Here is a 26,690-nt window from a genome sequence, read left to right as displayed (position 1 = left end):
TCAACATATGCTTTATATGTCAGCCGAAGTAGTATTTCTCCATAAGAACTCTTTCTAAAAAGTCCCTAGCCTCTTTGCAATACTACAATCTTGTCTGTTGGCACAGTGTCTTTGGAGAGATCCCATTGTTAACTTTTTTCATATTAATGACAAATGTTGATTAACATTGTTAACTAATAAAGAAGTAGGGCCTAATACTAAAAGGTTATAATGCAGAAAGCAGAACTATTGTTTTCCCATTATAGGACTATCTTGACCTTTCTAAAAATCATCCCATCCCCTTACCCATGGCTGACCTGGCGTTGCACGTGTTTCAAGAGAGGCGTGGGTTTTAAGGTTTTTCATAACCTTGTCACGAACTACAATAGAAACCTATAACAACAAAGAGTTTGAATTAGAATGGAAACGGGAAAGTGAAAAAAATAAAACACAGAAATTAAAGTTCATCTTTTAGATTATATCTCACAGGATTAGTTTCAACTGGCTTAGGGGTTGCTCCTGACCAATCAGCCATTTCCAAAGATCTGGGGTTTTCCTGCATAACAGAAGCAAAAAAATTGGAAAGAGACTCAATAAATTAATTAATCTCCCTCCTTCCTATTATTCTCCTCCTTGTTATTCTCGGACAGTCAAAAGCTACTGAATACTTTGGAGTCCTTACTTCTAATTTAGCTCACCAGCCACACTTTTTATTTAACTTCTACCAGAGGCATAATAACAATGTTGCGGTGGGTCTAATCACAATGTTGTTAAATTGCATTTAACCAGCTAATGAAAATGAAACAAAGCTTGTCGCATGCAAATCTTGAGGAAAATGAATCAAGAACAATGTCCTAAAAATAGAAAAAATTGCACAAAAATTGAACACATTATATATGAGACACAAAAAATGTTTATAGAAACTATAAATTAACTGTACATAAAATTGTCTAACACTTCATAAATGGTAAATAATAAACTTTTTCATATTTAAGTTTCCAACAATAAAGCTTTTGCAGTCGACGCAAACCACATGGTATAACAAATAGCAAACCTAAAGTTATTAATCCGAGCTAAAATTGACTTTGTGTTCACATTATTCGTAAATTAATGGTACAAGTATTCAGTAATCCCCACGGATAACTTAAATAGTCTAAATGAATGGCTGATCATATGATTAATTTTCTATTTATATGGCTTTAATGAGTCAATTAGAATTTATATGGCTCTATATGACTCAGTGTACCTACATGCTAAAGTGGAAAAGAATACGTGTATAGAGCAATATATACCAATATTCATGGCTAGGCTCAGTTGACTTATCCTCCTCTGACAGCATGAAGTAAACAAAGCCTTCATAACCCATCTTCCCTTCAACCTTGCTCGTAAACTTCCTTGGAGTCTGGCAAAAATTGGAGGTAACTCATGAAATAATCTTTCCTATTACTTCAACTTAGAACTTAATTTAACCCGATACCTTGAAGAGGAAACTACTAGACAATCCAAACAAACCTGTGAAAATATTCGCTCAACAATTCTGTAGGTAAGAGCATGGTTGCCATATCTGATGAGGTTCTCCTTGTCAATCAAGAAATCATGGTCCGTATCCAGCTCCCAAAATTTGCAGTATATGACATAAAAATGTTCATATGAGAAGTATCTGAAATTTGACAGAACAATTGACTTTGTTGATCATTATTTGTATATGATAATTCAAATAAAAAATTTCCTCTTCTTTTTCATTTTTTTTTTTTTTAAATTTTTTTTTTATTATTATTTTTTTTTGAAATATTTTCCTACTTTTAAGTCTGGAAGATCAAAGAAAATCCGAATAACCTGCTCCAACTTCCACATTCTTTTGAAACATATCTCATGCCACAACTCTCACAATGTTTATTTACAATCTATCATGTTAAGGTAATCTAGGAAACTTGATAGAGTCAAATTATTTGGACAAAAATGGAGATTCACGTATTTCATTGTAATAGCATTTGTGGAAAAAAAAAAGTTGGCTATGTATTTAACTGGAAATCCTGAAGTTGCAATTTCCCTCAGATGTTTACGATCATCATCTGATATCGGAACCATTTTTTTTATTTTCTCATAAAATGAAAAACTCACCCGAAATGCTTCTTTTGAGTTGGAAGAATTACAGAAAAAGGCCGAAGCTCGAAGAAGACGAAGAAACGCTTCTACGAGAGATGTTCACAGCAAGAAACAGCTGTCAAAGCAGGTTACAGAAAAGGCCGAAGCTCGAAGACGAAGAAACGCTTCTACGGGAGATGTTCACGGCAAGAACAACGGTCAAAGCAGAGAGCCCATAGTGCACCTTAACAGTCAAAATCCCGTCCACAGATTCTTTCCGAGCCTTCAATAAAGCACCATCCGAGCTCAAATCGCTCAAACATACATGGGTCTGTTCCTCTTTAGGGATTAGAAAAGCAAGCTCATGATCTTCCCAAAATAAGTCATTTTCCCGCCCTCTTGAGTTCTCAGACTTTGAAAATTGCATTACCCATTACACAAATCATCTCTCTCCCAAGCTTTGTTCGCCATTCTCTCCCTCTTTTCTTCGTGCTCAGTTCAGGTTCAAAGGGAAAAGTGGAATACGCTTTTATTAATTTTTCCGTTTCATTTTGATACTTAAGAAGGGTAATTTAGGAATATTTAAAATTAAGAGGGTAAAACAATAAACTTCAAAATGCAGTGGGTAAATTTCATTAAGAACCTTCCAATAAGGGTATTGGATCAAATTTCCCTTTAAATATCCATCAAACTTGGATTTCTCGCAGAATTCCCTCACAATTTTCATCTTTATTAAAGATGAAGGGACAAAAACCACAAAATTTGGGACCAGATGCCCTCTGAAAAATCATAACTATAAACTTTTTAATCTACTATTTGGGCAAAAATCATTCAGAACAAAAGTTAACCAATATAGCATATATATATATATATATACATATATATCAATGCTTCAATCTAAACAAGTACCATGATTGCCACGCAGAAGATACAGTTCTAGCAAAGTAACATAATATTTTTTTGAACAAAAATTAATATACTTTATTAGAGGTAGAAATTTGCATAATCTAATATCAAAATAAACTATTCTAAACACAAAAACTAAAACTTGAAAATAGCTGCACCACTTGATGGCTTGGAAGCGAAAACATACAGGCCGAGATCGTTATTGTTGATGATCCCCCTGTCAATCCTTGATTGGTAGAAGCTTTCCTGATAGAGATACACAAAGGACAAAGGAAATATCATTTTCAGTAAATATTATTATTATTATTATTATTTTTTTTTTCCAAAACAACTTAGGGAAATTTCTACAACGATATTCCGAAGACTAACCTTTAAATTGAGGATAAACTGTGGGACAATATTCTCTTTCACCAAAGCAACTGCACAGCCTCCCCAACCAGCTCCTGTAAGCCTTGCTCCAAGGGCACCATTACCACGGCAAATTTTTACAAGTTCTTCCAACTCCGGACAGCTAGTTACATGAACAAGGAAATTACGTCACTCACTGGTTAACATTAACGCTTACACAGTAATTACAAACAAGATAATGTCACAGAGAAAGCATTTTTGTATCGTCGGAAACAATATACAATCCAAAGAGAAAAAGATAAAAAGCACTATAAACTCCCAAGTCTTTTAACTTATTTCCGTGGAGGAAAAGGTAGAACAACATTGATATTGTTATAAGCTCTAGTTTGCCTTTGCTTCAAACAGTTTTGTTTAGTTCCATCTCAAGAAAATCAAAGAAGTTTCAGTCATATATTCCTTCAAAACTGAACCCCTATCCTTTTGAGTTTGTTGCTCATCAGTATACTTACTAGTACAACACATTCAAGCGTTTTGAAGAGGTCCCAGTGCAAAATAAACTTGGTATTTGTATATATATATTCTTACCTGCACTCATATAAAACACTGCAGCTGTAGTGGCTGTCATTCATAAGATCACCAAGTTTTTTTAGCTTGTCCTCCTCACTGCAAGAACAATTCCAAAATTAGAATGAAAACTTGGTAATGTAATATGATGTTAGACAATTCAAAAGATGTGAATAGCAAGCAATCAAAACATCACTACAATAACAATGACTAACAGTAATACTAATTCTTGAGAACCAAACAGGTTTAGCCCCCTGGGGACACTTTCAAGAAAAGGGTCTAGGTTCTGAGGCTCCAGTCTCATATGCCCAAAGAATTAAAAGAAGTTTAAAGCTTTTACTAGTTGTCTTGGAATATATTCAGGCTTCTTGGAAGTATGCCGATTTTTATTATTTTTTTATTTTATTATGATTATTTATATTATTTTTATATCTCAAACCTATGCATTTGCATAAAATCTGTAATTGATTTAGAGCTTAAGCACATCATGAAACATTTAACAAAATTTACACATGGAGAACCATCACCCCACCTGCTGGTGGAGCAAATGATATGATGACCCACCTAAAATTTGAAGATACAGTGTCCTTAAAGGCATACACCCTCTTAGCTTCAGAGTAGACATGTGCAGCTCTCTGATAAACAAAGGTCACCAAATGTTAGATATCTCTTTGAATGTGCAAAGAACAAAGGAACCAACAAACTTGATAAAGGCTGGATATATAGAACTTGGAATTGAGAAAATCACAAAAGTAACTTGTTTTCCTTGACCAATCAGAGATTACAAAATATTAGTTATGGCATTTACAAATTGAGTAACCATTTAATAGCATATTCCAACTTTAACAATGGGATAAGGCCTAATGTTATTAAGCACCTGATGTAATTTGAAGTGTTTTGCAGCTTTTAAGACATCCAAAGATGATGGAGAATTTCCCAACACCGATGCTAGATTTTCTCCGGTGATTTTCTCTATTTCTTCTGCTGTGTAAGGATCCTCTTTCAAATATTCCTTTTAGAAAAGACAAAAGACAATATGGATAAGGGAGCATTCATTACGAACCTAGAATACCACACAAACAAAATTATCAAGTCAACAAATATCAAATCTTCAATGGTGGATATATAAGTACCTTGACAGCCAGGACAGGATCTGAAGAGCCATGATTACTAGCGAAAGATAAGCATAACCCTTCAACGTCGGAAAGAGTTTTGACTTTTGATATTGCCTCTTGGGGTTTCATCCCCAGCTTAATACCAAGTACAACCTGACAACATTTTCCAGAATCACAAAGTCAGTTAAAATTTATCCTGAAAATAACAAGTCGTAAGCTATTTTTCAAGTTGCAAGTCTAGGTGAGCAATAGAGAAAGTTTCTTATGCTAATAGCATGCATTCATAAAGAAAAACATACATAAAAAAGTCTGTAAACTATCTAAAAGTTCAGATCTGAGTCTTATGCCCATTGGCATCAAAGCTAGTTAGTAAGTGATTTAGAAGGGGTTAAAAAAAAGCTGGTGTGTGTGTGTGTACACCTGACATCCTCTCATCCCATCTAACACCTTTTCTTGGAAAAATGTAAGTAAACCAAGCTATGAACATAGGATTTGGACCAAAGCCCAGAGTTCCACTAAGTTCCAATATAACATGCAAATGACAAACTATTTTGCACTGAAGAATATATTAAACTTACAGCAGCCAACCGGCATTCAACAACTCTGTTATTGTAATTTGTAGCAGCAGTGACAGCTTTCTGAGATTCTGCCAAAGAATGAGCGATAACAAAAGTTCCACCAGCTGGTAATTGCACATCAGTGGCACGAATAGGATTGAAATCAATGAGCTCTGCAAACCCAGTTTTGGCCATGACAGAGATTGCCTGTCAAAAGCGAAGAAATTTTACAACTTGTGCATTTTGTCCAATAATCACAAACTAACAAGATCAACTGCCATTGGAGGTACAGAATAACTATAAGTCAGATTTTCATATCTGTTTAAAGAAAACATGGAACAAAGCCTCCAAAGACAGGGTAAAATACTAATTCACAATACCATCTCAAACAGACAAGCTCATTTCACTCTGTAGTAGAAGTTATATTTGGATCCAATTTCAATATCCTCCATAAAATTATGTAGAGCTAAACAGTTGAGTAGTGCTCTACAGATTTGCAGGGAGAAAAAAGGAAAAAAAAAAGAAAAAAAAAAAGAAAAAAAAAAAAAGAGGTAAATACTGATTCACCCTCCAGACAACCACTATTAAAACTTAAAACCCAATAATAATAATAATAATAACAGTATAAGTAATAATAAAGAAGAAGAAGAAGAAGAAGAGATATACACCCACTGACTTATGAAATCTCTAGCTGATTTGGCAATGAAACAAAACAAATGCACTTATTGTGCACTTTCAATTTATTGCAGAGTTTTATTCCATACAGGCAAGATAAATGAACAGAACCATCAAACTACCAAAGAAGAAATGTTTCATTGCAGCTGTTCTGTGAAAGTTCATTCAAAGAAGTTTACAGCCAGAAAAATATAATATTTTCAGTACAGAGATACATTTTGAGGAGAAATATTTATACCTGATCCATTCCACCAGACTGCGTTCCAATATGTCGTTCACACTCACAAGTAAGCTGAGCAATTTCTTTCTGTCAACAGTGGAATAAAGTTAGCAATAGGAACAGTTATAGCAAGATACTTATTAATATTTATAAATAAAGGATTTCTAGTAAGAAAGCCCATAACCTTGATACTAACCATCTTAGAGTATTGGCAGAGGATAGTATACCTTAGGAAAATTCACATCAAAAGCAGCCATTATAGCAATAGTAGATGAGCAAACAAAAGCTGCAGAGCTCGATAAACCAGAACCTATACGAAAACACAAATAAGTATAGGTCAGCTTGTATTCAACATAGCAAATGCACTCAACTCTTACGATTATCCATACAAGAGAAAATTAATTAGACCTAAAGAATAAGTATACCTGTGGGAACTGTTCCATCAACAAGAATATCAAGTCCAACTGGTTCACCAACATTTACTCCTTTTGTTTTAGCATATTCATGGTAACCTTTGTACCTGAAGATAATACAGAACATTAGTTTCTGCTGATGCAGGACGGTTATTTACAGTTTACAATTGATTATATATGATATACCTATTCATGAATTATCATCAAAGAAAAATTAAATCAAATAAACTTATATTCTAGGTGATACACAAATTAAGAGCTTTAACAATCACATATAAAGCCGTACTAAAGCACCAAAGGATACTTGGCTCGTATCTTCATTTCTGATATGAAACAATTCTCCTTCTCGCCTCACAAAAAAGTATTTTATGTTAAGCCATGTCACCCATGTAATTGGAAACATAAAACGAACTAGCTATAATCTTGTGCAACATCAAATAATTATTGAGCGTCCGATTATGAAAAATTATTGAGTGTTGCATATAAAAGTTTTTATTTTATTTTTTATTTTTCCTAGAGTCACATAGAAAATTTAGCTCCCATTAAATTCTTGCCACTCTAATGACAAAAGGTGCTAATAAATTTTAGCTTGCAGTATCGAATGACTACTAGAATATGCACGATGTAAAGGTCAACTAAGAAAACATATTAAACTGTTCAACACTCATTAAAGAAACAGAATTTATTTCGTCTGAAGTCTCACCCACAAATGAAATAGTGACCCCATCTGTGATTCTTCAAGTCAATTTCCTGTACAATGAACAAAGTTAAAACAATTTAACACAAAAACCAAAAACTTTAGCGTGAAAAATAAAATAAAAAATAAAACTTAAACCTGTTCAGGATCAGCCGGATAAGTACACAATTGGTATTTATCATTGACATTAGCAATTCTGAGAACCTTCTCGGACCCTCCAACGTTTTTTCTGATTGCGATGATGGTGTCCTGCCTTATTGCCATAGGCAACACAGAGTACCCTTCATAGTCTATATGCTCTCCAATCAAGTTGACTCTCCCTGTTGACATAAAACACCTATTACACACCGTCGGCGGATTCATCATAAAAAAAGAAAAAAAGAAAAAAAAACAACAGAGAGACAAACAAACAAATACCTGGTGAGCGAGCAAAGACATCAGGAGGATGACCGAAGACCTCGACAAACTTGGACTTCAACGTGTCGAATCGAAGCTGAGCTTCTTCCAGCTGGGATCCATCACCATAAACTGCTTTCAAGTTTGAGTAAACTGGGATTGGAAGGTCTTCGTGCTTCGCCATTTTTTTGTTTGTTTCTTTCTTTCTTTGATTCCTTTGCAAACACCGAACGTTGGGATTTTTGTTTTTCTTTTCTCTGAGAAGTTGATTGTTTTTTTTCTTTTTTTATCGGCAAAGCTTTTTACATTGAATAGAAACTGCGAACTTTTTTTTATCCAATATTTTTAATTTAATTTAATTTATTATTATTATTTTATGAAGAAAAAAACCAGAGCTTTCAATCCGGATAATTTATAACTGTTTAATCCTAATCATTCCGCTATTATCTTATATCCAGTTTTTGACGGTCAATTGCGATTTACGTGGAGCCATGAAGGCTGAAGCCAATCTCCAGGGATTTGTATCCCTATTTCATGGTTATTTCCAAAAATGACTATTTTTTCATTAATTTTATTTACATTGAAAAACTCTACTCTAATAAAAAAAGTTTGCTTTTTTAAGGATACCGAAAAGACTTCTACTTTTTCACGTTGTTTATATGTCTAGATTTGTTCTACAGTTTAATCCAATTATTTTAGATTTTTTTTGTTTTTTAAATAGAATTTATCATTATAGTCATATATTTTTGTACAACTATGGTTATATAATTCATTAAACTCTATGAATCTTTTACATCATTTATTTTGAAATGCAAACTAATCATTTACATTATTATATATATTAAACTAATCATTTACATTATTATATATATTATTCATGGAATAAATAAGTATATCTTGATGAGTCCCTTTAAAGATCGATCACGTGAAACCTCATTTGGATTAGAATTACACGACACGAATCCAGCATGGATTGAAGACTAGCAACATTAAAAATAGAAGGAAAAAAAAAATTAATAATTAGAGCTTTAACAGTTGGTCGGACATCAGCTCACGTTTGAGTTTTATGGCTGCGGTGATGGCAGGTAAAACATTCGGTGGATAGAATGGATATATGCGGTTCGCGCATCATATTCCATTTCCCTAGTAGTGAGGTTACATCACACTTTATCATTATTGACAGAATAATTACATGGAAAGTTCTTAACGCCACTTTCTCCTGATTCCCTCATTATAATGAAAAAGACATTGTGACATTGTAATAATCACATCATATCAAATAGCCACCCACACACACAACCAAAAAAAAAAAAAAAAAAAAAAAAAAAAAGAAGAAGAAGCCCAAAATTGGAATAATTGAACTTTACAAAACTGCTTCTTATCGAAGAAGATTTCACCTCTGGGTAAAAACAACATCAACTTTTAAAAGCTAAGAGCAATGCAAATCAGGCCCTAAAATAAACAAATATAAAATTATCTAGCCATCATCTCTTCAACCCACTTAAATTTCAACCAAACTTAGACTTGTATCATCCAATAGTCTTTAATGGGTGAAATTATATATCTGGAAGTACTATACAAAGTAGCTTCAAAAATATTTCTAAACGGAAGCATCACTTAAAAGTAAACCTATCAACCTCCTCATCTTCATCCTCATATATAACATCTTCATCTTCACTAAATCTCTCATAATCATCACCATCATCTTCCTCTTCCTCTTCTTCATGTTCTTCATCCATCATGGCTTCCTTTTTAATCAATTCATCCATAATGGGTTCAATCCTATCTTCTTTGTCCTTCGGACCAGAGTTCATACCCACGGTTTCTAGCTTAGTTTTCTCCATATCCTTCCTCAACTTAGCCATGTTCTCCCTCCTACGATCTTCCTCCAATCGTTGCTTTTCAGCCCTTCTTTTATCAAGTTCAGCTCTACACAACAAGAACAAGCAGCAAAATAAGAATTTGGACTAACCATCATTGGACCATCTACACAATAGTACTACAGCGAAGAGTGCAAAAAGATCTAATAAGTCAAGGAACTACTTGTAAGTTTCCATGTACTCCCCAGCACTTGCTTCAATGGCCTTAAAGAAGGCTTCCATTCCAGCACCAGAAATCGCAGAAACTCCAACAGAACGCAAGTTCTTATAGAACTCATCCAACACAAGGGAGAGGCTCTGAGTTAAAGTTGAAGTGTATGAATGATCTGAACTTACAGCTGCTTGAAATGCCTCAAAATCTTCCATCCACTGCATGCACATGATTTTCAAAACAAACTAAGAACAACAATGTAAATTCTAGAACATATATAGGACAGCACACAGCTCCCATGAAAATAGGAGGTCTGCAGCAAGATAGTGAAAAGATTTAATAGATTCTGGTATTGAAGAAATGGAATGGTAAGTATGTCATGAAACTCCATTATCATTTTCCCTTAAATGCTAAAAACCAAGGAGCAAAGGAACTAAAGCTAAATTGATTCCATTCTCTCGTACCCATCCAATCATTCACAGTAAGTATTATGCTTTATTTTGTATACAATCAAGGGCCAAATGTCAAATCCTTAGGCTATGATTCAGCCAAAAGGCTGAAGGTAACAGCATAACCAAAGATTTTACCAAATCTAACTACCAATACCACTCCCCCCACCATTTCTCTTTTTTTTTATTATCTAAAATTTTTAACATTCATTTGGCACAAAGGTTCAATAGTATAATCATCTGAAAATGGCCAAGTAAACAAACTTAACTAACTCATACACCATATACACTAATGTTGACTAACTTGGATGTCATGTGTACCTCCAAAGCAAATTGATGTTGAGCCACATCAATTTTATTGAATGCTAGAACAAGAGGCAGCCTTGTCTTATAGAGGATGCTACAAGCATAAAGCATGTTGCTCATGAAGGTAACTGGGCTAGCTGAACGGGGTGTATCAACTACATATGCGACCACAGTAGGAAAGGTTGACGCAAAAGCTTCTGTAATGATAGACCCAGAAGCAGACCAAGTGAATATCTCAATCTGCCCAGGCGTATCAACAAGAACATAATCAAGCTGCTCTGCACGTCTCTCAATAACTGAAATAACCTGAAATTGAGCATTATAAAAAACTTCGTGAAAGTTAGAGAAGACAGTAAAAAGAAGCTGCATCTTTGTGACATAAACTCATTGAGAAACAATGCATTCTTTATTTCCTTTTAATGCCTACCAGCGTAAAAAAATCCAAACACACTGATAATTATGACCGTCATCTATGTGCCAAAAACCAACCAATAATCCAAAGCACATAAGACACTTTCTAACATGCACAGCAATTTAAAAATTCTAGCATAATACGGTGTAATATTCAGGTCATCAATTTCTCAGATGTCTGTCTTACCTCGTCAAACTTTGTCGCAAACAGGTTGAGTGATGTTAGAATTCCTCCATTAGGTCCCAGATTAAATTGCTTCATCACTTCCTTGTACCGAACAGTATCTCTTATATCAATATTTGATCCATACGGGAGGGTCATCACAGCAGGGTCAAGGTTCATTACATAACCCCGAATATTTGAAGCTTGAGTGTGGCAGACCAGCTGATTTAGGAATGTTGTTTTTCCACTCCCTGATAACAATTTATAATATTTCGTCATTCACAATTTTTACTTCAAACAGACACATACCACCATCAACATTCAACAAAATAAATAAATAACACAAAAGCCAATAAATCTATCAAGCAAATATGAAATTACCTGCCATCCCAACAACAATAATAATAACCGGTTTTCTCCTAAAGTTAGATGATGAAGTCCCTGCCTGCCCGGAAGATGACTTGTCAATATTTAGTTTCTCCATGGAATCGCTCAGTTCCTCCTTTTCTTTGCCCTTTGCCTTCTAAGCAATACCAAACACGCCAAATAAATTATCCAAACATTTCAAGGGCAAAATTGAGCTGAAATGCAGGATACAAATGGTTCAAACAAGTTACTAATCGAAGGACCCCAAAGCAACAGAGGAAAAAAATAAAAAGTAGCATGATTTCACTTCACTCGGTTTTATAAGAAACCAAACAGATCAGTGACAGAGTGAGTGACCACCTGAGTACTGGAGGAATCTTCGGAATCCATTGGCGTCGAAGCGTCACTTTGCTCCGATGATTTTATATTCATCTTGCTAAAGTCAGAATCAATTTCCATCGCGGCGCGAAACCTCGAATTATCAAATAAAATGTAGTCATTAAAAAGCGGGAAAAAAAAGAAGGTAATGCTCAGTTTGAGTTGCGAGAAAACGAAGGAAACTAGGACGTGATGGCGGGAAAAGGCATAAATAAGTTAGGGTTAGGAAAAATCATAAAAATAAACCCAGAAACTAGAATAAAATAAAAGCAGCAAACTATATTTTCTCATCAAACAAACAGAAACTGAGTCCGAAAAATGAAAAAAAAAAAATATATATATATATATATATATATATAAATATATAGTGCTGTTTTAGCCTTGTCTCTTTCGTACCACAATCCTGAATACACAGAGTATGAAAACAGCAACTAGAGAGGAACAAGCATACCTACTAAGACCTAGGGCACACTGTAATACTAAACGCGGTCCTTTCAAAAGTTGAGTTGAAAAGCTCTGATGGGGAAGAGGCGCAGCTGAACTTTCCGACCTCTCTCGCTCTCTCTGGTGTCTCTCTCCCTACAATTGGACTTCCTCCTCTGCTCTCACCCAAGTGAACCAGTCTTTAGGTTTTTTATTCATTTATTCATTTCTTTTTAGAGCGCATTTTAATTTTCCAAAAAGTTTTAATAGCATTATCAAATGGGCCCAGAGTCCAATGGGACGGGAAAAGCCAATTGTGGCGACGAGGTCCAATGTTTGATAGTCAAGACCATAAAGAAAAGAATCGGCCCGACCCGGTCGGCCCAATTCCAGTCTTTCAACGTCGGGACAAAGCTGAACTTCTTCCCCTTTTTTCCCTCGTCTTCTCTGCTTCATTCTTTTCTCTCACACTGTAACAACCTGTCTTCTTCGTCTTCTTTTGGTATTCCAAATTCAAAATTCAGAAGCTTAATTGAAGCTAGGGTTAGGGTTTTTTTGGTACTATAGCAAAGCTGGATAGATACAGAGGAGACCGCTATGGCAGTGGCATCAACAACAACAACCAGGACTCCCACGCATATCGTCACTCCAGAGGTTCCTCTCGCTTTTCTGACGCCCCCTTGAACCACCATCACTCTCGCCGTAGCCCCAACGATTACCGCGGTGGCTCTAACCGTCTCTTCGAGAGCCCACCGCGCCTCTCTCCCCTCGCTGCCGGCGGTGGAGGGGGCTTCCGGCCGGTGGGAGGAGTAGGAGGAGGAGGCGGCTTCTCTTCGAATCACCAGGCCCCGCCAGCTCTTTCTGGGCAGAAACGAGGGTTTCCTTTCTCTGCCCGTGGAGGGTCTCCTCCAGGTAAGCTAAATTGTTGGTGGAGCAGTTTGATTTTTAGCTTTACGGTGTCGTCTTGAATTGCATGCTTCTTGTTTCACTTCACAGTTAATTAGAATTGTTACTGTTATTACTATTTGTTTTTATATTTTGAGATAGGAGTGGGTAAATCTCTACCATCATGTGATAAGTTTTTGCTGTTTGAAATCAAATTTTGGTTTTATTGTTAAAGTTGGATTTAAAGGCCTGGTCTTGATCGCTTATCATTGTATTTGAACTCGTTGTTTGATTCTCTGAAGCTCACATTCACTTTACGATGTACCTAACTCATGGCTATAGTAAATGTATTACATTACGCATGTTCTTTTTCCATTTAGATTATTAATTTAAGGGCCCCATTTTTTGGTATTTATTTTTGAATTTTTTATATCAAGAAAGAGTTTGCTTTGAGTCTGGTTTCAGTATTTTGTTCGCTCAATTTCTTTCTGTTTGTTTTGCCATACTTGCAACTTCACATCATTTCGTCTTCTTTTACACGCATACATACATACATGTATATATATATTTCTAAGGCTTTGGTGATTTAATCTTTTTCAGATCGTTTTGATAGAGGCAATTTTGCCAAACTTTTTGTTGGATCAGTTCCAAGGACGGCCACTGAGGAAGATGTAAGTCAGTCAAATTATTGAATAGTTCTTTGCATATATCTTTTAGCTGAGTTAGAAACTTTATCAAGTGGCATTCTTGTTTGTCATCTTTCCCTGACCACATAGTGTGTGCCATGCTCATTAGCTGTCCATACCGATTTGTAGCATTTTCACTCATTTGCACATGTAACACAAATAGCTTGTGGTACTTTAAATATATATTTGTACATGTATTATCAATTGCATCATTTTTTGGTATGTTAGAGGATGGAACATTTCATTTGTATCCATTCTATACTTTCTTGGGTTTTGTTATATATAGTTTTTCATATTCTTACATGCTTCACGTATTTGATTTCAGATTCGCCCCTTGTTTGAGGAACATGGGAATGTCATAGAAGTTGCTCCAATTAAAGATAAGAAAACAGGACAACAACAGGGTATGTCTGAATACTAGTTTCTATGATGTAACTGTAACCACATTATCTTATTTCAGGTCCTCTAAGAGGCTGAGGGGAGCAACCGAAAGATAATATTTCGTCTCCGTTTGTTTTTGCAACAAGTTTCAAGCTTGTTGGTTTTGGTTGCAATCTTAGTTTCATAGCCATCCTCTCAAACAAGAAGAAGGCAGGACATGTAAACCTAGTAAAACCAGCTTCTGTACAGCAGTTGTGGTCTTGGAAGAGAAATAGGTCTGCCCTTGTAATAGTGGCTACAGCACTTGGGGCACTACCCAGCAAATCATTTGTATAGGGAGTGTCTATTGCCAAAACTGTGGCTTGTTTATGTCAAGAAGTTTTTAGAAGTGCAACTGGTTGTACAGAAGAGTGACTTAAAAAATGCATGGATTATTGCTTTTTAATAGTATTAATCAAAATGTAATAGTATTCCTTTGGTTTATTATCTTGGTGAACCTGGGACTATTTCTTTTGAATGACTTGGAATGTCATGCACTTTTTGATGTTGACACAATGTGATGGATCTGAAGTTGGATGATCTCCTAGAGAATTAGAGATGTATAGCAATGTTATTCAATGGGTTGTGTGAATTTGTTGTGTACCAGTCCTTCAAAATCTCTATTTTCACGCTAATGGGATGGATGTGTGGAATATGGTGGTTGATTTTTTTTTTTCTTTTTTTGTTTCCTTTTAATCATTATACAATTTCAAGCAAGTTGGTTTGGTTTGTTTTTATGCTTGAGTATGATGTGGAGCAAGCAGTGTGATGGAGCATCTGTGCATGGTATCAGGATAGTTCTCGTGCTGATTAAGTACATATCCTTTTGCATATATTGGGTTTGAGTACTAGTATTGTGAACCAAGTGGTTAATGGTCATCGATTTTCGACATTGGTTTGCTATTTTATACCCGTGAGATTGCATATGGTGGTGGTATTAGAAGCTTCCTAGTGCGAATCAGACATGGGCATAGCTTATATAACTAGCAGATTGCTATATGAAGCTTATGGGATTTTCCGTTGTAGTTTCTGTGGTTTCGTTTATAATCTCTGGTGGATGCTAGTGCAGACTTTGGGTTTCCGATGTAAAATTTTTATGTTTTGGGGTTTCTGTTCTTACCATTTCCTTGAATGGTTTCTCTATTCTTTGGGAGTTAACCTTTTTACTCGGTTGCTTGTAAAGCTCCCCATATGGTTGGTTTTACAGAATATCATATCACCTGATGCCTTTTACTATCTGATCTATGGATGTATTATGCAAATTTTTTCATTATATTTGGATGATATCAATTACAAAGGGTTCCCCCCCTCCTTTCTTCTTTTTTTTTTTTTTTTTTTTTTTTTTTTTTTTTGGGGTGATCAATGCATGAGTTTTTTCACACTTGCAGAATTCTCTGCTATGTTATGGCTGCCATTCTGGTTGATGTTTATTATACAAGTACTAGTTATGTCAACATGCATAGAGCATATAATGCGTTTTCCAGATTTATCAAAATCGGGGTACTTATTTATGGTGGTGGACAGGTGGTATATGTCTTTGTTAATTGTATAGGGATCCTTGTCAAGGCAGAATGCACTTCCTATGGGAGAGAATCATTTTTTTTCCTCGTAGTTAACTTTTCTTTTTCTCTGGTTGCTATAGTGGCTTTTAGTTGATGGCAGTGAATACATTTTTACATACATATTATGTAGTTGTAGAATAGATGGAAGAGATTAGACACGGGACTAAGTATTCAATTCTTTTGAAGAGCATATTTAACGAATCTGTAAGCTGCTCCATTAAATCTTTCAATTTTATCATATTGTGCCCTTTGAGGATACCATTTAAAGCTTCTGTAGAATATTGGTGTTGGGATCTTTTTAAGTACCATTTTGCATGGAACCATAATCGAATGATGGCTGGTTTGCACCTCTTTAGATCATTTTTAACTACATGATTTCTTCATATTGTATTACATAAACTCCCACAAGCAAATTGTGGCTTCTTAGTTTGTTTGGGTATTGGACAATGCACAATTTGTGCCCGGTGATTATTTCTTGGATGCGGCTAGTTGACTTAATCCTTGCAATCCTTGCACCTTGTTATATCAAATGGTGTGTTTTAATTTTTGCCCTCATATGCTTTTTGTTTAACTCTTATCGGTGTAAAGCATGCTGATGATGTATGGATAATGCATATTGGTTTGATGTATCTGATAATGCCCTTAATAGGAGGACTATGTCAAAGTAGGAAACCTATGTCAATGTTTGAAGTAATTTGGTGGGACCTCATTTTGGTGTTTCTATTTGATATGATGGTTGCTTATTTGCTTTAGGCTGTTCCTCCTGAAAGAAAGAATGCAGAGGGGAATGTTTAGTGCTTCTATCAACATTCATCTCTTCTTTTGATGAAAGATGTTTCTGATTCTGGACCAGTAGTTGCTTAGAGTGAGGAGTTCTCTCTGTGATTAGATAAGGGATATTCTATAATCAATTTTTGACATTGCTTAAGTAAATTCTAATTGGTTGATTGGAGGTCCTATTATCTAATTATTCCTTTGGTCTTGTGATAAGATCTTTGGGGTCCATACCTAAGCAGCAAGTTAATGGTGTTTGAAAAGTTGATCTTGGGACGTCATTTTTTTTTTTTTTTCCAAGTCGTGGTGTATATGGAAGATATTTATTTTCCTGGTTTTGTTTGTAAAACAATTAGATGGATGTAATTTGGATGTTCAGTAACTGGTGGTGATCGAATGCTATGCCAGTAGTGGTAAAATTGTTGATTGGAACTGCTCTTATGTGTGTGGTGTTAATTGTTATAGATTGTTGGGCAGGAAGTTGCCAATGAATAATTGTGTTTTCTTCTAAGAATTATATTAAACTTGGCAATAAGAAAGCAGTAAAAATTGGCAGCCATTGTGTTGATACCTTTCTAGTAATACAAAAGAACCATGATCTGTGTTGTTGGTATTTCTCACTCACTCACTCTAACGTAGTCTTTTTCTTTTTGGACTTGTAGAAAGCATGCTTTTAACATAATTAATGGTTTAGGGTGATATTAATTTTTTCACCAATTCATTTGGGGCATTGTTATATGTTCTTGAGATCCCATTCAGGGATACCTGCTTCCTTTAGGTTGTTATGTTGCTGTGTGACTAATATGTTAGTGGAATGACTTGTAAAGAAAGCTTTCTTGGATCTTTAATTATTTGTTTGGCAACACATCTGTTAATCTGTTTAACTACTGTGACTGTATGCACAACATTGTTGATCGTTACAATAAAATAAAGATTGCTTATTGGCAGATTATTGCCAGAAAATTATTTGTGCTTATTTACACTTTGGTCTTATACAAGCATTTTGTGAGACTCTGTTTCGTATTTCATTTATGTTATGTCAACTTTTATTTAATCATGTATTGTGTTGCCAAACCTTGCTTATATCATTTTTTATTTTAAAACATTATGTTTAGCGTAAATCTAAAGATATATGTCAGACACATGGTATTAAAGATACATGTCTTCTGTGTATGTATGTATTAAATAAGAATCTAGCTGCCTGTTTGGGCCGGTATGTGAAGTAGATAAGGATCAACATTCTTTCTTATGCAGGCTGTTGTTTTATAAAATATGCAACCTCAGAAGAAGCTGATAGAGCTATTAGAGCTTTACATAATCAACATACTCTTCCGGGGGTGAGCTTTCGTACTATATCCGGTTTTAAATTTTGATGTATCAATTTATAATCTTTAACTTTGCATGTCTGTTCAGGGATTAGGTCCTATTCAAGTTCGATATGCTGATGGGGAACGAGAACGCCTTGGTAGTTTTCATCTCAATCTTAGTCTTTGAAACGTTGTTATTTTATCCATATCCAAATTTGTTTCAATAGTCTTCAACTAGTTAGATTAATTCAACTTTGTCTGCATGCATAATGGTTTCTGAACTTATTAAAAAATTTCTAATTTCTATTGCTGTTTTAATCCCTCTTACGGTAGGTGCAGTTGAGTACAAGTTATTTGTGGGCTCTTTGAACAAACAAGCTACAGAAAAGGAAGTTGAGGAGGTAAGTCAATGTTATTTTCTCTCTCCTTATGAGATAGGTTATTCCTAGTGGGGATTCTTTTCTTAGCTTAGTACCATGAAAAGTCTCCTTTCCATTCAAATTAAATATGGATTAAACAAAACTAGGTATTTCCAAGGATGTTTTCTTGGCATAATTGATGTATAAATTTTCTTAACTTTATATATCAAAAAATTTGATCATTTAGAATTATAAATGATGCAAAACTAATAGTGGTGTCTCCTTGGCAGATTTTTTCACCTTATGGTCGAGTTGAAGATGTTTACCTTATGCGTGATGAATTGAAGCAGAGTCGGGGTGTGCCTTCCAGTCCTGTTATTTTAAAGAATGCTATCTTTATCATATATTCTGTTCAATGCTTCTTTTACTATATTGTAATCTCACAAATTGATTTCAAGATAACCAAATCTCACATGTCTTACTAATTCATATTAAATGTCTCAATTGTTTCTCTCAGAATAGGACATCCAATTTTTCAATGCAAGTGTGATTTTGTCTGCTTATTGTTTGGATGTTATTCAGTAATATACAAGTTGGTTAATATTGTATATTGTTATGTGGTGGGTCCTTTAATCAAAAGCATGAACAAGCTGTTCTGACCATTTTTGTCCGTGTACAATGTTCATAAGCAGTTTCTATCCTGTGTATGTTACTGTTCCTGATTTATGCTTTGTAAATTCAACTTGAAGGATGTGGTTTTGTTAAGTACTCTCATAGAGAGATGGCGTTGGCAGCTATCAATGCTCTTAATGGATGCTATACAATGAGAGTAAGAGTTAAATTTCTAAAATGCCTCTGGTAATCTTCTGCTTAAGATTGCCTTATTAAATGCTAAATACTAAATTTCTTTCTGGTATCTCAGGGTTGTGATCAACCATTAACTGTCCGGTTTGCTGATCCTAAAAGACCTAGGCCTGGAGATTCAAGGTTTCCCATTTTCTTTCTTATTCTTGCCTTTAAGCATTTGCATCATCAACCGTAAACTCTAGGAATGGTGTCAAAGCATTTTCAATTTTCATGAGGGAGGACATTTTCATATTGAACTTTGGCTCAATAAAGCACTATTTTTGTCACTGTGCATAATTTGCTTGAAATATAAGTTGAGAGTACACAGCAACTTAATTTCAATTAATCTTATATATGCAGCCAACAAACCCTTATGCAATTTTGAAATTATTCTTTTTTAGGGGAACTCCTGCATCGGGAAATACAGGTTTCAGTCCTCGATTTCAGGCACCGGGAGCCAGGTAATATGTGCCATTGACATATTCTGACATAGTTACTTATGCTTCTTGTCGTTTTGTTTATTTCCATATTCTATTTTTTCCATGTTTTCCTTTATCAGACCAGTGCCTAATTTTGGTGAGCCTATGAGGGATCGAATCCCGCCTAATGCTTGGCGTCCAATGAGCCGGCTGTCCCCTAATGCACCTATTCATGGTTTTGGAGGCCAGTTGCTTCCTATGTCTGGTGGCATGGCAATGCCTATGAATTCGGTAAGACCAGTCTATCTGATCCTACAAAAATCTCCACCTGTAATCTTAAAGTAGCATGTTTTTGTTAATTACTAAATGTTTGATGATGTTCACTCGGTGGAAGATCTAGTTTGATATGTTACAAGTCTGTCTCTTCTAACTGCACATGATGATTTGCAGTCAATCCAGGGAAATGAAAAGCAGCAAAAAGTTGGACTAAATGTAAATGATGATGTGTATGATCAGCCCATTAATATCAGGGTTGTGTAGGCAAATTCACATGGATGCCTACTGAAGTTATTCTTTCAGTCTTATTGCCAGTGTTAGGGGCATTTTTTTGACTTCTAGTGATCACTTTCTAATTAGATTTTACCAAAATGGTGTATTTGGACTTTCTTTGCACTTAGAGGATGTTAGCATACACTTTAACGCAACTAGCCAGCATTAAGTTACATGCTTAGCACTTTCTTTTGTTGCAGAGGAATACCAAAAAAAAGGTTCAATGATTTTTATTTTTTCCTAATTTTTTTCCTTCAATAAGATAAGGACAGAAAAGAGGGGGGCTTGTTTAAGAAGCATCATGTTGAATAGTTTCTTGAATTTTGGAGTTTTGTTTTTTAAAGGTGTTGTAAGTTGAATATGCCTATTGTGTTTTTTGTCCTCGTACTTTTCTTTTCAAGACTTCCAGTTTATTTTCATGGAAATGTGCATTTCTAGAACTTAGTAATAATGTAAACTTCTATTATTTATCTTGCTTACAAAATTTTTAGGGTGGTCAAGCTGGCGGCCATAATGGTCCTTCAGATTATCCGGGAGTAGCAGTGTCATCACAACAGGTACATGGTGATTTTGTAGTTTAATGCCTCACCAAATTAACTTATACATCAATTGTGATAATGATTTTATTTTGAATGCTTGACAGAGTTTTAATCAATCTATGCCACAAGTTGCTCCAGTTGGCCGACAAATATCTCAATTGCAGAAGCCTCTTCAATCACCTCAGCAGTTGCCACCTTCTTTACAATCACACCCTCAAAATTTAGCATCTTACTCCCAGACACAAACGTCCCTTGCATCAGTACAGCAGCTTGGTCAGCCACAACTTCCTCATTCAGCTGGTCAAACGCCCTTAAGTCAGCCTCTACCCTCACAACAGCTACTTGGCTTGAGTGGACAGTTGTCTGTATCTCAGCCTCAGGTTCAGCAGAGTGCGTCGTCTGCAACAGCTCTTCACACTCCTTTAAGTATTAACTTACAACCACATGCTGCGCCCGCAGCATCAAATCAAAAGCAGCTTCCTGCTGCTCCAGTCCAGCAGCAACTGCTTCAGCCTCCTCAGAAATCACCTTCTCAATTAGCTCAGATGCTGTCACAACAGACACAATCTCTTCAGGCAAGTTTTCAGTCATCTCAACAGGCTTTCTCCCAGCTCCAACAACAGTTACAACAAATGCAGCCACCAAATCAAGGTTTGGCTTTGCAGCAGAGTTCCCAGGCTACTAAACAGCAGCAGGTATTTTCTAGAATAGGTGCTATATTAATCCAAATTTAACTTTTTCTACAGTAAATTTTAATATTTGTTGGATGCTCAAGGTTTGAGAGTTGGAGTCACTGTTTGTTCTTTTTCTAAGCTACTCTAAATGGATCAGTTACATGGTTAACTAGAAGAAAACTTAGGATGAAAACATAGGACATGTCCATTTTGTGAGCAAGATTGCAAAGCATAATGTAAATGTGCCTATCCATTGCTAGATAATAGTTTCCTCATAGACATATCACATGAATAAATGTTCGCAGTTTTTTCACTCAGTAAGTATCTGGCTGCTGCTGATTTTGGGACAACATAAAATCTCTTCTCCCATACCATTTCTGGGACTGAAGATGCTTAGTTAATAGTATCTATCTTATTTCTCATTGTTTTACCAACCCAAAGACCACATTCTGAGTTTTGTGTTTGTCTCACCTGTTGTAGTGGGCTGGGATCACACCACAGGCGCTTGGTAGCACCCCTGCTGTTGTATCTGCAGATGTGCCTTCATCCACATCTGCTGCTGCTTCTGTACCTGCAACAGCCCAAGCTGTACCTCCTGTAAAAGGCAATTGGACAGAACACACCTCCCCTGATGGATACAAATACTATTATAATAGTGTTTCTGGTGAAAGCAAGGTGAGAATTATCAGTTCGCCTGTTATTGGTGTTTTCTTCACTTGGTTTTGGTGTGGCTTAATGTTTTCTTTTTTGAACCTCTAGTGGGAGAAACCTGAGGAGTTGATATTATATGAGCAACAGCATCAGCAGCAGCAACAAAAGGTACCAGTTCCGCAACCTCAGTCCCAATCACTCCCTCAGCATCTATCTACCCAGCAGGTTTCACAAACACAGCAACTGCAGCTTCAACCTCAGTTTCAAACGCAGCTTCAACCTCAGTTTCAAACGCAGCTTCATAACCACCAGCAATTACAACAACGGTCTTTATCGTCATCGGTCAGTGTTCACTGTGTGGTTTTGAAATGTTTTTAGTTGTTCTAGTACTAACTAAATATGCTTTTAAACTCCAGTATCAGGCTTCAGGAATAATAACTCATCAAAATGTACAGGTAATATTTGCTTATCACAATAATTTAATTTTTAGTGCTAGGCTTTGAAGGAAAAATATAGTTTTGGATCTTGTTGCCTGTGCTAAGATTTTTCTTCAAAGATGTTAATCCTACTTTAGAGTAGTTTCATGTATATGGTTGTAGGGGTCTACAACTCTACATGCATCATTTCACCTTTATTTATAAAACACGCAAGTCAAATTGAATTCACAAGTAAGAAAGTTACTTGTTCTCAAACGATTTCTTAATAGAACTGGCATGTGATTTGTTTGATGGTTTAAATTGATGAATTAAGCATGTCAAGAAAACGTGTCGAAAAAGAAAAACCATGAGAAAGGGTGTCCCATGAAATGGCCCACTGTTGGTTAGGAGATTCTAAATATATATTTGTGCTTGTTGAGGTGCTCATAGTTTGTTGTTTTGTGTTGTTCTAGATTTATTAAAACTTATGTATATATAATTGGGGAATTGAATCCTTTTTATTTACAGGAACTTGGCTACACACAATTACGGGGGGCATCTAACACAGTCAGTGATCCTTCTCGCTTTCAACAGGTGTTGTATGTTTGCTATTGAGGCATTCATTGATCACAAAATAATTCTATTTCAACTGTTTGATGTGCTCGCTTTGTTGTTATTATCACAAATTTATTCTCTTTGCTCCAGGGGCTTCAGGCTGCTCAGGAGTGGATGTGGAAGAATAAGCCAGCAGGTTCTTAGCATTTCCATTGGTTAATTCTAATTTTCTTTGGGGTTTCACTAGCGATGCATTATGATTTGGGCTTCTACTGATTAAACTCTGATCCTAAATACAACCCTTTTACCCCTCCCTCGGAGCAAAAAGTCAAAAACCAGGCAACATATTGAAACTTGAAAGTTAATCTGGTGTGCTATACAAACCGGAATCTAAAAGACTATATAAACCTAACATGCATTTTGCATCCTCTATAGTTGACAGGCTATTCATCCCTTGTATTTGAGTAAACTTTTTTATTTTTTTCTCTTCAGGAGCTTGAAACCCAGGAATAGAATATGGGACGGTGCATGGGCAAAAGAGTTGTGATGCAGAGTGCAAAGGATTTGAAGACCTGTTTCAATCTCACTGGCTAACAGGAGCAGCCAAATGTTTTTATTGTCTAGATGCCAAAAGCGTAACGGGAACATTTCTTTCAGCCATGTGGTTATATATTATTCATGGTGAGGTTTTACTGGCTCACTCCAACTTGTGTGCCATTGTCACAATAAATTGTTTTAGTGTAACATGTCATATGAGAATAACTAGATAGCTTGATTTTAATATGTGGAGTAGCAAAATATGGATGGATATTAAACTATCTAATCAAGTTGGATTAACTTCGCTTTGAAACCAGACACCACACCTAAGCACTAAAAACATTCCACATTGAGTAAACCACTGGCATGCCCATCTTGGCGTGATGGGTTAGTTAATGGTCCTACAGTTGGTTCGTATCTCGCCGTCTATTCCTGTTGCTACCCCAATGTTTCCCATTTTAAGCATAGAATTCTTGAAGTCCTCAAAGAAGGTGAATAGATCGTTTGCATATGTTTGGACAAGCTCACGAGTTCGATCATCTCCTGTGATGAGAGCCTGGTCGGAAGGGAGCAAACCTTCTCCAGAAATGAGGTTAACATAGTACTGGTTGTCAAATGTTGCCGGGGTTACCAAGTCGAGGTGTGCTAGAGTTGTGCCGCTGTCTGATCCAGAGCATAGTTGTTGAAGTGATTCAATGAAATCCAGAGGTGAATGTATGCTAGTGTCTTGTAGCCTAGCACTAAACGTCGAACAACGGGCTTTTCCCATTGTGTGTGCACCTATCGATCAAACAACAAATTAGTATGAATAGGTATTTCTAAATAATACCAATAATAACAATTATAAACCTTAATTAAGCATTAAGGTTAAGATTAAATAAGCAAGATCAGAGTACCAGAGAGTGCAACCATGTTCCTCAGATCGAGGCCCAAGTTCTGAAACTTGGCAATGAGTATAGGTACAGTTGAATTTGGGCCTGGGATATTGTTGTTGGCTGCTGCTTTGCTAGCAGTGAAGCTGTCCTTCCTTCCCATTTGGACATCCCAACCTGGCCCACCAGACTGAAACAGAAAAGCTCATTAAAAAAATAAAATACTTGTATAATAAAATAACATTATATATATATTTTTAATTTTTATAAATAAAGCAACCGTTCTCTCTTCCAAAATTTAAAAAGGTAATGTCCAACGACTCCAACCAGAAGCACAGAGTCTCTTGCAGCAATAGCGAGAATATCAGCACATGATACAGTTTGAGGGCAAACAGACTCGAGCTCTGCTTTAATGGCGTCAATTATTTCAAAACCCCTCAGAGAGTTCAAATTTGGCGCTGCTGTTTTCTCACCCACGAAGCTCTCTGTGTCGTCTAACAGCACTGAAGCATCACATCCCTGCAGAAACAGAACAGATTTACAGAAACCCACATCACATATAATATATATACACTGTAACCAAATATTAATACACAAATTAAAAAGAATATGATATCCATAGATGACTTGCATTGACAAAGCAGTCGTGGAAATGGAGACGAAGAAGAGAGGCGGCCATTCTTGAGTCCTCCATGACTGCCTTGTTGACCCAAGAGAAGATTATAGCCTCTGCTTCTGGACAGGCAAATTTATACAAGTCTATTCTTAAGAACCCTCCTATTTCACCTCCATAACCATACCCTGCTTCTTGACTAGCTGTTGTTGGCATATTTTCAGACAAAATGACTTGTAGATTCAGAAACAATGAAAGCAACAAGAACTTCATGATTATCATGGCCATTATGGACCTCTTGTTCTTTTCCTATACTATCACTATAGTCTATAGACAAATTCTTCTACTTTCTATATAGTAGTTCTTGGATTAGGGGTTCAGAGGGAGGAGTGGTTGATGATCAGGAGGAGAAAGAGTCAAGCTAACTTTTAGAAAAGGTCAGTGAATGATGACCTTATGCATTTACCTAATTCCATGCATATGATATGAGCTTCCTTTCTGGTTCTGGTATATATGTATGCTTAATCACTTTTTTCTAAATTATATCTATGCTAAATCACTTTGTTCAACAAAAAGTGTTCTTTTATCAAGTAAGCCATTTGGCTAAACTCATAAATTATCTGTATCTGGAAATTATTAACCATGTTGTTTTTCTGTATCTACATTTGTGGGTTTCAACGTTTAAGACGAAACCATATTTTAGTATTAACTGTGTCACAGAAAATTTATCTGAAATTTAAAGATTTTCGAAACTTTACAATTAATTTATGGTTTATATATAATAATAATAGTAGTAGTACTAGTAGCATTTGGACACTTTATATGCATACGCTCCTTTGCAAGAAGTCCTGTTTTGTGTTTGTTCAAAATGGTTGGATATTAGTTCTATTGGGCTCAATTTTTGGCATTGGCAGAACTGGGAGAGTGTTTATGGAGTCCAAAAACTAATATTGGATCGAATCTATAGAGGCCTCGGCTTTAGACATTTCATGAGGGTAAGTCACTTGGTTATTTTTAGTCAGTCCATAGCCTAAGAAGCATGATTTTAATTGGAGACAAATCAAATTAATTTAGGCCACCGAAAAATATAATATCTTTTCGTCTGTTTTCTTATAATGCATGTAAATATGCTGCAAAAGCTTTCTTACTTTTCTTTTTTTTTTTTTTTTTTTCTGGTAAAATAATAAAAGGTAAGAAAGGTAGAGGTCGATGTGTCTTTGCAACTTTGAGTGTGGATTCACTTGCATTAACCAAACAATATGTATATTTGGTACGATGTGTATATCTATATATAATAATGGGACTTGAATATTGTTCTATTGTAGTGTTCAAATTCCTTGTCAATCGATCTATCCACCTAGATTCGGAAGCTTTCTTACTTGTTGAGCTTAATGAGTAGAATTGATGGCTTGAAATTCATGGTAATTTATGGCATTGTAGGTGAGGAATAGGTATCTACCATATTTTAGACACATTTGCAATTAAATAAACGTTTCATTTGTAAAACTCCAAATGCAATTCAACAAATATTAGATTTGGAATAC

At 35.7% G+C, this 26,690-nt stretch overlaps 4 protein-coding genes across 6 annotated transcripts; 1 reads left to right on the top strand and 3 right to left on the bottom strand.

Moving 5' to 3' along the window:
- Nucleotides 1–2,907: 2,907 nt before the first annotated feature.
- Nucleotides 2,908–8,419, bottom strand: LOC107404688 (galactokinase). Its single transcript, XM_016011672.4, has 13 exons — nucleotides 7,977–8,419; nucleotides 7,698–7,879; nucleotides 7,566–7,612; nucleotides 6,875–6,969; nucleotides 6,677–6,759; nucleotides 6,468–6,536; nucleotides 5,576–5,761; nucleotides 5,016–5,150; nucleotides 4,760–4,894; nucleotides 4,447–4,517; nucleotides 3,904–3,981; nucleotides 3,340–3,481; nucleotides 2,908–3,216 (listed from the first exon to the last, which is right to left on the bottom strand). Exons 1-13 carry the CDS (start codon nucleotides 8,137–8,139, stop codon nucleotides 3,106–3,108), a joined length of 1,497 nt encoding a protein of 498 aa, XP_015867158.1. The 5' UTR covers nucleotides 8,140–8,419; the 3' UTR covers nucleotides 2,908–3,105.
- Nucleotides 8,420–9,282: 863 nt separating this feature from the next.
- On the bottom strand, nucleotides 9,283–13,039 carry LOC107404693 (GPN-loop GTPase QQT2). 3 transcript variants are annotated; one of them, XM_016011680.4, is made up of 7 exons: nucleotides 12,511–13,039; nucleotides 12,042–12,153; nucleotides 11,697–11,896; nucleotides 11,340–11,566; nucleotides 10,757–11,047; nucleotides 9,999–10,204; nucleotides 9,283–9,884 (listed from the first exon to the last, which is right to left on the bottom strand). In XM_016011680.4, the coding sequence occupies exons 3-7, from the start codon at nucleotides 11,797–11,799 to the stop codon at nucleotides 9,569–9,571; spliced, it is 1,143 nt and encodes a 380-aa protein (XP_015867166.2). In that variant the 5' UTR covers nucleotides 11,800–11,896; nucleotides 12,042–12,153; nucleotides 12,511–13,039; the 3' UTR covers nucleotides 9,283–9,568. The 3 variants fall into 3 exon arrangements, with proteins under 3 accessions (XP_015867166.2, XP_015867164.2, XP_015867165.2); XM_016011678.4 differs by having other exon boundaries at nucleotides 11,697–11,838; XM_016011679.4 differs by having other exon boundaries at nucleotides 11,697–11,835.
- A 10-nt stretch (nucleotides 13,040–13,049) lies between these two features.
- Nucleotides 13,050–23,907, top strand: LOC107407409 (flowering time control protein FCA). The gene is made up of 19 exons (XM_048464959.2): nucleotides 13,050–13,394; nucleotides 13,968–14,038; nucleotides 14,379–14,457; nucleotides 18,064–18,146; nucleotides 18,223–18,274; nucleotides 18,456–18,517; nucleotides 18,766–18,832; nucleotides 19,225–19,304; nucleotides 19,398–19,462; nucleotides 19,723–19,782; nucleotides 19,881–20,031; nucleotides 20,781–20,846; nucleotides 20,933–21,523; nucleotides 21,983–22,177; nucleotides 22,262–22,495; nucleotides 22,570–22,608; nucleotides 23,098–23,163; nucleotides 23,275–23,320; nucleotides 23,617–23,907. Exons 7-19 carry the CDS (start codon nucleotides 18,805–18,807, stop codon nucleotides 23,622–23,624), a joined length of 1,629 nt encoding a protein of 542 aa, XP_048320916.1. The 5' UTR covers nucleotides 13,050–13,394; nucleotides 13,968–14,038; nucleotides 14,379–14,457; nucleotides 18,064–18,146; nucleotides 18,223–18,274; nucleotides 18,456–18,517; nucleotides 18,766–18,804; the 3' UTR covers nucleotides 23,625–23,907.
- Nucleotides 23,908–23,928: 21 nt separating this feature from the next.
- Nucleotides 23,929–25,512, bottom strand: LOC107404696 (peroxidase 40). The gene is made up of 4 exons (XM_016011684.4): nucleotides 25,165–25,512; nucleotides 24,861–25,052; nucleotides 24,558–24,723; nucleotides 23,929–24,441 (listed from the first exon to the last, which is right to left on the bottom strand). Exons 1-4 carry the CDS (start codon nucleotides 25,432–25,434, stop codon nucleotides 24,050–24,052), a joined length of 1,020 nt encoding a protein of 339 aa, XP_015867170.1. The 5' UTR covers nucleotides 25,435–25,512; the 3' UTR covers nucleotides 23,929–24,049.
- Between the last annotated feature and the right edge of the window lie 1,178 nt (nucleotides 25,513–26,690).

Source organism: Ziziphus jujuba, chromosome 11, assembly GCF_031755915.1.
Source record: "Ziziphus jujuba cultivar Dongzao chromosome 11, ASM3175591v1".
Taxonomy (NCBI): Eukaryota; Viridiplantae; Streptophyta; class Magnoliopsida; order Rosales; family Rhamnaceae; genus Ziziphus; species Ziziphus jujuba.
This window is presented reverse-complemented; position numbering and strand designations above follow the sequence as displayed.